At 39.5% G+C, this 12,184-nt stretch overlaps 1 protein-coding gene and 1 long non-coding RNA gene across 2 annotated transcripts in view; one reads left to right on the forward strand and one right to left on the reverse strand.

Moving 5' to 3' along the window:
• Positions 1–4,655: 4,655 nt before the first annotated feature.
• Positions 4,656–12,184, reverse strand: part of FBN2 (fibrillin 2) — a 250,289-nt gene continuing 242,760 nt past the window's right edge. The window contains exons 63-65 of the mRNA XM_045020453.1: positions 10,500–10,731; positions 9,205–9,376; positions 4,656–6,531 (exon numbers count right to left, since the gene is read on the reverse strand). Coding sequence (XP_044876388.1) covers positions 6,157–6,531; positions 9,205–9,376; positions 10,500–10,731 — 779 coding nt within the window. The 3' untranslated portion in view covers positions 4,656–6,156. The remainder of the gene's footprint in view (positions 6,532–9,204; positions 9,377–10,499; positions 10,732–12,184) is intronic.
• LOC123372391 overlaps positions 11,438–12,184 on the forward strand; it is a 69,631-nt gene continuing 68,884 nt past the window's right edge. Inside the window, exon 1 of the long non-coding RNA XR_006580257.1 lies at positions 11,438–11,573. This is a non-coding gene — a long non-coding RNA (uncharacterized LOC123372391). The remainder of the gene's footprint in view (positions 11,574–12,184) is intronic.

Below are 12,184 nucleotides of genomic sequence, written 5' to 3' on the forward strand. Positions count from 1 at the left end.
ATTAATGGTGAGCATATCTATATAAAGGAAAAATGAACTTTCCTGTCAACATCACCATACAGAGAAAACTAGAGGCCTGGGCCTATGTAAGTCAATGGTGAAAGTCCTCTTGATTTCAGTGATGCAGGATCCAGCCTCCAGGATGTTAAAAACCTACATCATGCCAACATATTTTTATTAATTAAAAGCCTCTCTTCACGTCTGCCACTTTAGCCTAGAAAGGCAGGATAGGACATGAAAAGCTGCAATGAAATTACTGCTCCAAATAAGGTTGGATTGCAGAAATAGAAGAATGGTGCAAAGCAGCCATGCTAAAAAGTATCTCCCAGAGGAAAAAAAAAAAAACTTGAGGGAAGAGCAGGACTCACAGAAGCGCACACAGTTTCAAGTGGTGAAAATTGATATCAGCCAGAGTTTCTATTCCAAATTCAACCTTGTGTTTAGGACTTTAATGAGAGTGAAAGAAAATTAAATTTAGAACAAATGTGCAGAGTTCTGGCTTTTCCTCTGGCCCCAATTGGATTTATTCCAAGTACTGTAGGCCAGGAGGACATGCATGTAGTATTTAGATGTCAGCCTGGTGCATTGGTCCAAAACAAAATACTTTAAAAGGGCTTCAGAATCTTTCCTGGAGCCTATTGTTACTAATAAATCTTCTCGGGTACAATTCAACTCCCCTCCCGCAACTTCATTATTTGACACAGGAATTGAAATATCTTTCTGGCAGCTTCCTAATAGATTTGCCCTCAGGGGTGGGTAAATAGTTAGGGGATGCTGACAAGATGATAGAGTGAACTTTTGGGCTAGAAATAACATGAGATGAAGCAGGAATTTTGGTGATATTGCTGATTCTGTGACATGGAAAGCTGGCCATGATTAATATGGTACTGCCATTGATGGGTATCTAACAAAACCTCCACATTGTAATTGTGGTTTATATACAGGAATCTCTTTAGCCCTAGGATTTAAAAATTCATCCAGCATAAAAAACCTGACATACTTGTAAATTACTATTCCCTACCCCATGTACGAATTGATCCAGTGAGTGCAGCAGGAGACCTGACTCCAGTCCTAGGTTGTCTTGTGACTTAGGAAATTGAGGCACAAAAATGTTAAGCCTGCTAATCTGTAAAATCAGGATAATGCCTACATTGAAAAGACCTTTGCAATTGTATAGCAACTTTGAGCAGATAAATATTATACATCTGTGTATTTTACAATTTCTGCTTTAACGTAATTCACGCATGAATAACCCCATACATACCAGGTGATGGGAATTCAGCCTCTCTTAACCGGGGGGGGGGGAAACAAACAAACGCCAACAACAAACACACAACTCTGACACGGTATTGCTTGCTCACTGTAGGTAAAGATCACCACTCAGCAATGGATAGATTCCTTGTTGGTGGGACCAGGCCTCTGTGTGGCCCAGAACGTTACTCTAATTTGCCAACACGTCTAATATTGCAACTTCCTTTAGAGAACAGGGAGATTCTCAATTAGCCTTTAACTGCATGTACTATTGTTTTTATAGGTTTCTAGGGGATCAACATTCCATTAGCTTATATGTAATCACGTCCCATCACTTTTAGAGATCATTTGAAAATGAAAAGACACTAGCATTACAGGTGCGTGGGTGTTTAAATAACTGTTGCCAGATGCTGAGCTAATTTACACCAGTGTAACTTTGGAGTATAGTATGTGCAGTTAATGGTTTGTGTGTGTGTGTGTGTGTGTGTGTGTGTGTGTGTTTTTTTTTTTCCTTTGTGGTGGGTTGTTTTTGGTTTAAAGATATTCATGGTTCTAGCCCTTTGCCCCATTATAAGTATAGGGAATATTGACCCAAGCTGGTTATATCTTCTCCACTGGTAAAAAGGTAAGAATCTTAATTTGTGCCCACTGTATCATCAATGACGTTACCTAAAAATTACACAGGTAAATGAGCTCAGAATTTGGTACTTCTTTTGCCTTAAAAATCGTTAAGTCTTATTTACCTGGTGACCATGCAAAATACTCTTTCAGCGTATTATATGGCCCAAAGTGTTTGTAGTGCATATAAAATATACTAATGCTTAAAGGCTGTATCCTCTAAGGAACAGTTAACAAGAATGCTAACAATGGAAACCAAATAGCGTTCAGCAACAAAAGATAACCACTCTCCATGGTTCACACTGTTGTCTCTTACTGCAATAAGCACTTCGGGAGAGCTCCCATGTTGGGAGAATGAGTAACTTTCTTGAAAACTAGTTACTGATATTACCAAAGCCTCAGATGGGCTTTTACTGGTGTATGTGTCAATCCCTCTACCTAGGAGCAGGTTTGAATTTTAATACAGCTTCCATGACAATATATCCAAAGCTAGTGTTAAAAAAACTGGTTCCAGGTAAATGTGTTAGTGTCTAAGGTGCCACAAGGACTCCTCGTTGTTTTTGGTTCCAGGTAATTTATACTACTTACAAGTGCCACATGGATCCGAACACATGCACATTTTAAGGAAGACTATCCCAAGAGTAATAGCTCAATCATTCTTTGCAGCTAATTGACAAAAGGTAATATTGGGAACAGTTGTTATACCGTACTTCCCGGTTCTTTATTTCCCCTGGAGTTAAATTTAAGTGCATGATTTCTTAAACTTGTCATGACTTTTACTTAATCTGCAAATAGCATTAGTGGCAACACTTGGGAAGAGCAATTTAATGTTCTCATTGTTCATGCAGTATATTACAGTGGTATTTTACTATGTGGTGGTGTTACTGATTCCATTCATTATCTTATATTAGAAATAAATGGTACACGTAGGGAAAAGAAATGACCCATTAAATACTACTGAATTAGACACCTAATGTAGGAATAACCATGGAACTTGGCTTTTATCATAGCATAGCTTTGATTTGTATAGTGCCATTTCTCTCTGAGTAGCAGTGAGGGGAAGTAGGGCTAATACTGCAAGCTGTGGAGTCTCTCTATCTTCTATTGAAGTCATTTGTACATCAGTGACTGAGAAATCTGAGCTACAGGGTTTAAGGTCTTAGCTACATGGGGAAGTTGCCTGGAATAGCTTGCGCTGTGGACATGCCTATTCCACACTGAGAATATGCTTACGCTGCAGGGAAAAAATGTTAATTGGGGTTTAAAAAATGGCAGTGAAGATATGGCAGCTCAGCTTTTAACTCTTGTTAGTAGTTGAAGTTCAGTCCCTGAACTGCTAGCCGAAGTTAAAAGCTGAGCTGTTGTCTTCACTGCCATTTTTTAATCCCCAGTTAGCAAACTCAAGTTAAGAACACAATTTTTTTTTCTGCCATGTAGACAAAGTGTCTATGTGCAGTTTAGCTTAATCCACTTTTGGAACTGTGCAAAAATGGCAATCTTAGTGCAGAATGAGTATCCTCATGGGAAGCTATTGTACTTTAAATTCCCATTCAGCCTATTTCACAATAGCTTCTCTATGTAGATGAACTCTGTGACTTGCCCAGGGTAAAAGTGCAAGACAGTAACAAAATCCAGGTCTCCTGATTCTTGGTCCAGTGCTCTGTCCCATGCTGTTGCTTTCCTCCATCCCTGCTGATGTTACAATTGATGGAACATAAACACATGGCTGGATAGTATTATCTAAAGCACCAAGCGTAACCTAGTATGCACTTGCTCTGTGTAAAATCTGGAATGGAGTCTTGTCGTTGGCTCAGGAGGCTCTGGGTTAGATTCCTGAAGGAGATTATGTGTTAAAGTTAGGATGCTGGTGCCTAGAAAATCACTGAGATTTAGAAAGCCTGAGTGCCTAATTTAGGCTCCTTATACAGTGAATAAGACAGACCTCTAAAATGGGATTCACAAAAGCCAGGACATTAGGCAGCTCCCTGCCTGAGGTAGCCAGTGAGAGATACTGAGGGGAGGGATGTGTCCTAAACCTGACCCTTCTCAGGGAGTACAGCACCTAATGTGCACTTGTGGGAGGTGTGCATTTCTGGTTGGGATTCTCAGCTGTTAGCCCTCTAAATTAGGTGCCTATGTACTTTTTTGCAAGAGGGTGGGGGACCTTCCTCCTGCCTTTTAGCCCTGGAGTTAGGAATCTCATCTGGGATGTGGGATCCCCTGCTTCAAGTCCTTTCCAATGCCCGAGGAAGAGAAAGATCCCTGTTCAAACCCTACCACCCCTTTGGGCAGATGAAGTGGGGTTTTGTTGTTACTAGGGGTGCCTGATCTTGGGACTTAAGCATCCAAGTCTCTTTATGAATCTAGCCATCTGATTCTAGGACACTGCATTTAATAATAAATGTTGTACTACTTATGAAGCATTATTTAAAAATAATTGAGATTGTAGTGGTCAAATACTGCACCCTGAGTTTATAGGCAAAGGTTGCAAGTCAGTGTGGGATTTCACTGGAGTTACTCCCAATGTATAGCAGTATAAAGGAAACAGACTTAGGATCTTCTAGGTTTTTCTAATGTTGTGTGATAAATTTAATTCATCACTGTGCCAGGACAAAATATTTAGCATAGTTCCTCAGTGTGCCCTGAAGAACCTAGTTAGTATCTAGCTGGGGAAGAATGCACCTACACTGACTGCTAATGCCCTTCATTAGTGACACCATCCAACTATACAGTTAGGCAGGTGTTCTCTTTAAAATACATGGACAATTCAAGACACCTACCCCAAAATAAGCTTTATTGCAAGAAAAGTGTTGTCATAGTGATACAGACCTACAAATAAAAAAAAAGCTCACAAACAGTTGATTTAAAATTTAGGAGGGTTCTCTTTCCCCAAAACTCAGAGTGTAACTTGTAACTAATCTTTGGTCAGCACAGCTACATGACTGAAATAAACCTGGAGTCTGCATGTGCTTTGGCAGTTCACATAATGAGGTTCTGTTCTATGACGAGTTACAGGCACCAGCTGTCAAAAATAAAAAAAAAAGCACCATGGTGACATACATGTAACACAGAATGGTACAACATTAAAAAAATAGCTAAAGAAAACTAAGTGTCATGTACAAACATCTTTCTTACAAAATAGGCTAGGATAAAATGAGGCATATCGTGTATAACTACAGTATTAATGAAAGTTCTAAACAAATGATTTCAAATATATTTTCCTGGTCTGCACTGCATAATTAGTTTGCACATATGGCAGTCCTGAAACAGCTCAATCCTAGTAAATGCACCATTAATCCAAGCCAGCACCAGAGTGAAACATCAGGTGTTCCTTTCAAAGGAAAGACTTTTTTTTTTCTTCAGCTGCCTACAGTAATGCAAGTATGTAGAGCACCTTTTGTGAGAATGAGGTGTTGTGGTAGCATATGTGGTACCTTGAGGTTATCGGAAGGAAATACAGTACAGGTTGGCCTGCAATGCTAATGGTATCACAAGCAGTCAAGGTATTTTGCTACAGTGGTTGTGCCTCAGCTTCCATTATTTCAGGTGGCTGATACAGAATATAGTCCTAGTGACTGGCAGTGAAATATGATCATCTTTACAGAGCCTAATATTGTAATTCTAGTCATTTAAAACTTTTTGTGAATACTCAACGTTTTTGAAGCATACTTTTCAATGTCTTTTAGAGGATGGTATCAGAGCTGAAAGAGCACTGGTAATAGCATGGAAATATATTTTTAAAGTATTTGGACAACTGGCACACAAACAAAAGGAAGCCTTTTTCAAATCTACTGGATTTTTTTTTTAAGAATACCTCTAAAATAGCTCAAATTTATAAATCTAAAGAAAAACAAATGTTTCCCTTTTGTTTACATAGTTTGTAATTTCTCCATATATTAAAATAAATAAACATCTATATTTTTTTAATTAGCACCTATAGCAAAATACCCAAAGTGTTACAGACTGCTAACAGGAAAAAATTGTTCACATTTTTGTGCCATTTAGTGCCATGTGTTGACCTCTTGAACTTTAGTTTTAATATACTTTAAATTGAGGTTATATAAAGGATACAGTAACCATGGTTGCCTTTGTAATCAAACTTTTGACCATGGCAGAGTCAGTCATTCCTCCTGCAAGGGTCATTCTGCAGTCTTGGCAGGATGGAAAGATAGATTTTTTTTTCTTAAGTCATTGACTCCTTAAAGCTTTTGAAAAGTAGACATGCTCAGGTGGATAAATAGATGAACAGAAGTGATTCAAGAACTGGATTAAGTCTAGAAGGGCTGGCTAATAGAGTTCAATCCACAGTCTCATTCTGAGCACTTCTCCAAGCTCTCCTAGGAGGTAGTTGTCCTCATTACTATCTTCCAGTTTCTTTAGCTCCTTCTTCTTGTATAGAGGAATGCTAGTGATTTCCAGTGTGTAAGTGCCAGGCACTGACTTTTTCTTAGCTGTGTGCAGATAACTAAGTCCATCCCTCTGATGGATTTGAAAGATGCCATAGTCATTGCCATGGGAGATGACGTAGCGGACATGGTTCGTAAGGGGCTGTATGGCTGGCATGAGTTCTAGAATATGTTCTCTGTTACCAAGTCCAGAGAAGTTCAGCCTCATCTTCAAAGGAGAGTCAATGTCTAAGCTTTCCAAGCTAATCTGCTCAATCTGAAGTGAAAGAGAAGGAAAGGATAGTTGGAGAGAGACACACACGCTCTATATTATTCCTAAAGCAATGCAAGTTAATGAGTTTGATTAGTAACAGTTTAATTCCTCTCTCAAAAACTGCAGCTGTGAAAGAAGCCATTTATAAATCCTTTCCAGCTGGGAGAACTACTCAGTTCCACAAAACACACCCTGTAAATCTTTAAGGCTTCTTTAATAATTCTGTAAAAACCCAAGTCCACAAAGGGTTCAGATTTCAATCTTGCCTCAGAGTTTACATAATTTCATGCTTGCTCCAAAAAAAGTCCTGGTTTAACTCTGTAGAAAAGAAACGAGAAGTATCCCACTATCCAACTTGTTCTAAATACCTGATCATACTTCCAGTATAGTGGTTCAAGGTTCCATAATCTTTCATATGGAAGTTCTTTGAAGAATGTTTTCTGTATAGAAGCTTCAGTGAGAGTCTACATCCCGGCATTATGAGAAACTACATTCAGCAGCTGACTGACAGTGATAAGTGCAGTGGAAAAAAAAATCTGCACTACTAGCAAATTAATCCTCCCAAAGGGGGAAATTTTTGCTTTGATGTAACACAAATGGAGTGACTACAGGCATGAATTTGTCCCAGTGTGGTTGATGTGAATACACATAAGGGGGGGAAAAGATAAATTTATCTAATTGCTTTGTTATAACAAAAGGCAGGTGGTTGTAGGTGACAACTGTTCTTCATCTAATGAGAGAGCTATAAAAGACTGACTTCTTTGGGAAGCCTTTTCCTTGCTTCTCTCTTTTTGATAGATCTTTACTTCTCAGGAAATGACTGGGGTACCACTGTTCGCACTCTGCTGCACAGCAGAACTTTACCAGTTCAAGTCCTTTTGCATCTATAACTGGGAACAGGATGCCCTCAAAAAGGGTCAAATCCTATCACACTACATACCATTATGCACTGTAGATTAAATCTGTGGTTAAGTAAAGCAAATTGAGGGTGGCTGCAAGTGCTGCAACAAGTTGTTCACTGAACCTCAGGCATACTGCTAGCCAACAGGACCCAGATGATCCCAACTTAGATTTTGTTTAAAAAAAAAAAGAAAAAAAACTTTGTTGGCTGTGAAAATTCCGAAGTGAAATTAGGGGATTTCACATAAGGCTAATAGTACTAAATAACAATACGGCTTACTGCCATGTGAGAGCTATAGTAACAAGACTAGGGTACAGTGAACTAAATGAGAAATTAATGCTGTATGAGGGAATTTTTTACTTTATTTGGAAGGTGCTTGTATGTTCCACTGCTGTGAATGGAACATAAATAACTGGATAGCTTGGTAACAAGATGAACACACTAGATAAGAGTGAAGTAATGACCTAGGGGTACTATACTGTCACCAGGTAACTGTTTGTATATCAGAAGTATCAAGTGCAAGAAACCACTTTTTTCTCTTACAATTGTTAATGTGGCTAACCAATACTACTCCCTCCCCAGATATAAATGAGGAAATTCATTCTCCTTTTTCTGCCACTATTTAATGGGACTCTTTAGCAATAACTTGCTTTATATTAGATGTGCACAAAAGGCCCTCCTCTTCGCTGAGATATTTAGGTAAAATTCAGATGTTTTCATTCCACATTCTACTTTCTGGTCACTATGCTAAGTCCACACACAACCCCTTGTAAGGCAGGGATGGCAGCACTAACAAGCTCTTCAGAAACTGCCATAGAAGCTGATCCATGGATCAACATTTGAACAATGCTATCGAATGCTATGCAACAGCCTTCCTCTCCGGAAGTGGTGGAGGCCACTTCCATGCTATGACCAACCTTTTGTGGACCAGAGAGTGGAAATGCTAACTCCTTGTGTCAGGGTGGTGGTCTGGCTGAGGAGCGCCACAGTTTGCTTATGTAAGAAACTTAGTCACTACTACCATATGTAGCAGTAAAAACTTATTTTAATCATCCATAATGCTTTTCATCTTCAATCAGAGCCCTTGTAAAAACTAGGAGAAGATTTATATCTCTTGGTTGCTGTTTTTTTTAAAAAAACAAATCAATAGTTTCTCATTACTGCAGTTTCTCATTACAACATCTTGTAATGCAGATAACCACTGATTTGCTGCATGATGCTGTAAGGGTAGGGGGAAGCTCTTGAGTAGTACACACTGCAACAGGCAGTCTGTCTCCCAAACTGGCGCTATGTAACCTAACAGATGTGCTTTTGCCCTAAGGCTTCTTGCTACCTCAGTAAAAATTGACAACAACAAGGGGACATGCCCAAAATACATCCTATGGTGGGAGTCAACCACTGATCCCTATCTCCATTTCCATTTGTCAGAAATACACTAACATGTAAGGAAAATCTTGAGTGTGATCCAGAAATATGGTTCTCTGGTATTGGCAATTACATCACAGTATGATTAATTTACCCTTAAACACGTATACAAATAGCTCAGGTTTAGAAGCTAATCATCATCTTGTAAAAACTCGATGGCCACATAAGCCTGCACTGTTGTGACTACAGAATGCTGTACAGGATAGTCATCTGGAACTTCAAGATGACTATGGTAATAGAACTTCACTCCTCCTTGTGACAGCTGTGTAGTGTTCGACATACCATGAGTAGTTCTGATTCCAGGACTATTAAGTATACATATTAGCTAGTTCGTTACGGTATTCGCTCACCTCTGCTTGCTCCGTTTCATTCACACTTCTTTTCTTCCTGCTGTTTTTATTGGCGTAGCCATTGATTTTGCATTCATAACATGCTTCAGGGGACAAAGCATTTTCTTCATCTAAATCTCCACCCAGAGGGAGGTACTGGCCTTTGTTAAATCCCATTCCTGAGACACAATGGCTGTTAAATAAGGATGATCATATGAGTGACCCAGTTCTCAAAATGTTCATAGACAGATAACATTTTTCTTTTCACTTCAGTTTTATGTCCTCATTTAGACGGAGGTAAGCCCACATAACCCCTTACATTGTTACATAATATCTCCATTTCTCCCCAAGATGTCTGTGGAATAATATTTTAAAATTTCTCCTGTATAGTGTAACATGCTCAACAAAGGATGGTTATCTGTTGCCAGGGACCATTATAGAGCTCCCTAATTTTCAAAACACAGAACACTAATACATTACAAAGAATATGTCCCCAACAGGACATTTGGCATCCAAAGTAAATGTTCTGACTACTATTTCAGGCCAATGGGCTATTATATTCAGTTTTAATTATTCATTCTCTCTCTTTTCTGCTTTGTCTTTGGGTTGATCAGTGCAATAGAAATTCCTTACTAATCACTGTAAAGATGTTACTTCGAAGGAACGGTACAGTTAGATGAGGAATATCCCCTGTACTATATGGGAAAGTGCTCCAAATACACAATGTACTGCCATCAAAAGGGGAATCAAAGCTATTACTTAATTTTGCTCATATGCTAGATGTAAAATGATGCTATTTTGCAGTGAACACACACAAACCCATACTTAGTTTCCTATGTCCCAGAGATATATAAGGGCAATTCCTTGTTCTTACACACAACCTAAGTACATGGGTAGTACACAGAAGAATTATGCAGATAGGCTTGGAATTCTTTCCCTAACCCAGAGGTAAGGCACAAGCACTGGTGCAGTGTCTCCTCAGTGACTTCTGCAGCACCCATGGCCTACTACATGACCCTGCAAGGCAGGTCAGGCCAGTGGATCTGCATGGCTCCAAATGCACTGGCCTTGCTCTATTTCCAGGCTTGCCTTTCCCTCCACTTTCTTCAGGCCTACTGTAGAGACTGCCATAGGGTTGTATGGACCGTAGCATGCAGAGGTGTTGGAGGCTCTGTTTGCTCCTGCACTAGTTCTGTTGCCAACTGAATTTTCTGCAGCTCTTGCTTTTTTATGGTGACCACTTATTATAATGTGTTATACAATCATCATAAGTGTTAGGGAGGAAGGGTGTTCGTGAGAGGGAGAAAGAGACTCACCCTTGTCCTACTCTGTAGTATCCAGGAGGGCAGCCACAGAGATAACCACCTTCTGTGTTGGAACAGCCATAATTGCAGGGGTTTTTAGTGGAGGAACACTCATTCACATCATGGCATGCACTAGAGAACTGGTCATAAGAAAATCCAGATGGACAGGCACACTTGTAACTTCCGAGTGTGTTGTAGCAGGAAGCGGTGCCACAAGCATTAGGGTTGGTACATTCATTTTCATCTAATAAGCAAAATAAAAGATTGTTTATCCAGATGAGAAGATACTGTCGTGGCAGGTTGTAGTCATAAACAGCTTACGATTTCCAGGGAGGGAAAATATTTATTGCTAGAATTTCTAATGCCCCACACAGGGCCTGGGCATGTACCAAATGTAGTCCTTCCCAATTTACAACTCTGACTACAAATGCAAGCTGTAAGCCTCCCCTCTCCCCCTGACATTCAACTTAGCCCAGGCTCAGCCTCCCTCATAGAAACTGCTACACCACTGATCCATCTAGTCCAGTATTCTGTCTCTGACAGTAGCTAGGTTTCAAATGCTTCAGAGGCCCTCAACTCTGTATTTTGGAAGTAATAAACTCAAATTTCCACTGTTTCCCCTAGGGTACTATTAGGTGAGGATTAATCTGTAGTGGAGAAGAGTATTTTTGCGGCTTTCCCCCCTTAAAATAAAGCCATTTGAGTTCATGCAAAGACTAAGTGCGTCACCCAAATTCTGTTGCAGGACCTGGATGATCTTAACTATTTTACTCTGGAGGGGGTGGGGGATTTAGAATATTCTAAAAGAATCCAGCACTTCTCTCACACACAGTATTAATAGGATGGCTGTTTGGGCATCTCATCATCACCTCTTTCATTTGTTTTGACAGGCTATTAGTAAACCCTTATGTAAAAAGAGCGCACACTGGGGGATAATCAAGTAAATTGTCCTCATCTGGATTTTATGGAAACTGGGTGGTTCTCTCTCAGAAAAGACTGCCAGCAGTGTCATTCTGATCTGCCACATGGATTGTTGCGCAAGTCACCGAATGTTCATCCATTGGATACAGAAGTCAGTCTATCTAGGTATGTATCTAGCCCAATCATTACAGTATTGGAGTGCTTCCCAAGGGTTATCCTTATAAAACTATAATACTAACATCCCCGTTTTACAGCTGGGGAACTGAGTCACAGAGCAAATAACTGACCCACTCAAACACACACTGCGAGTCACAACCAGAAATTTCATATTCTGTGCCTTAAAACACAAAGCCATCTTTGCTCTTTCTGCACTGAGAGTGTGATACATTGGTGCGGCAAGCTTCACTAAACATGACTCTAGAATCCTTGATCACAATTTACTTTGTATCTCACTGGAGAGCAATCCTGCATGAACAAGTTAAAAGTATGTATACAGATATACTATATCTCTGTTCATTAAAATATCCTAAACAGCACATGGTTTTAAAAATACTTCAAGAAATTACATTTGGCACAAGTTTATTGGGTAGTTTATTGCCATGTTTAGCAGAGCTGGAATGTTGCCAACATAAGCACATTTGGTAGATTTGTAACCAGGTTGAGTTGTTCTGATATAATTAGATCTGACATTTATGTGTGGAATGTCTTTCCTAATTAGGAAACCAAATCAGATATACAGCAACAAAATGAACAAGGGTGAAAAAGCTGTTTTTGTA

This window comes from Mauremys mutica, chromosome 6, assembly GCF_020497125.1.
Source record: "Mauremys mutica isolate MM-2020 ecotype Southern chromosome 6, ASM2049712v1, whole genome shotgun sequence".
In the NCBI taxonomy this organism is placed as follows: domain Eukaryota; kingdom Metazoa; phylum Chordata; order Testudines; family Geoemydidae; genus Mauremys; species Mauremys mutica.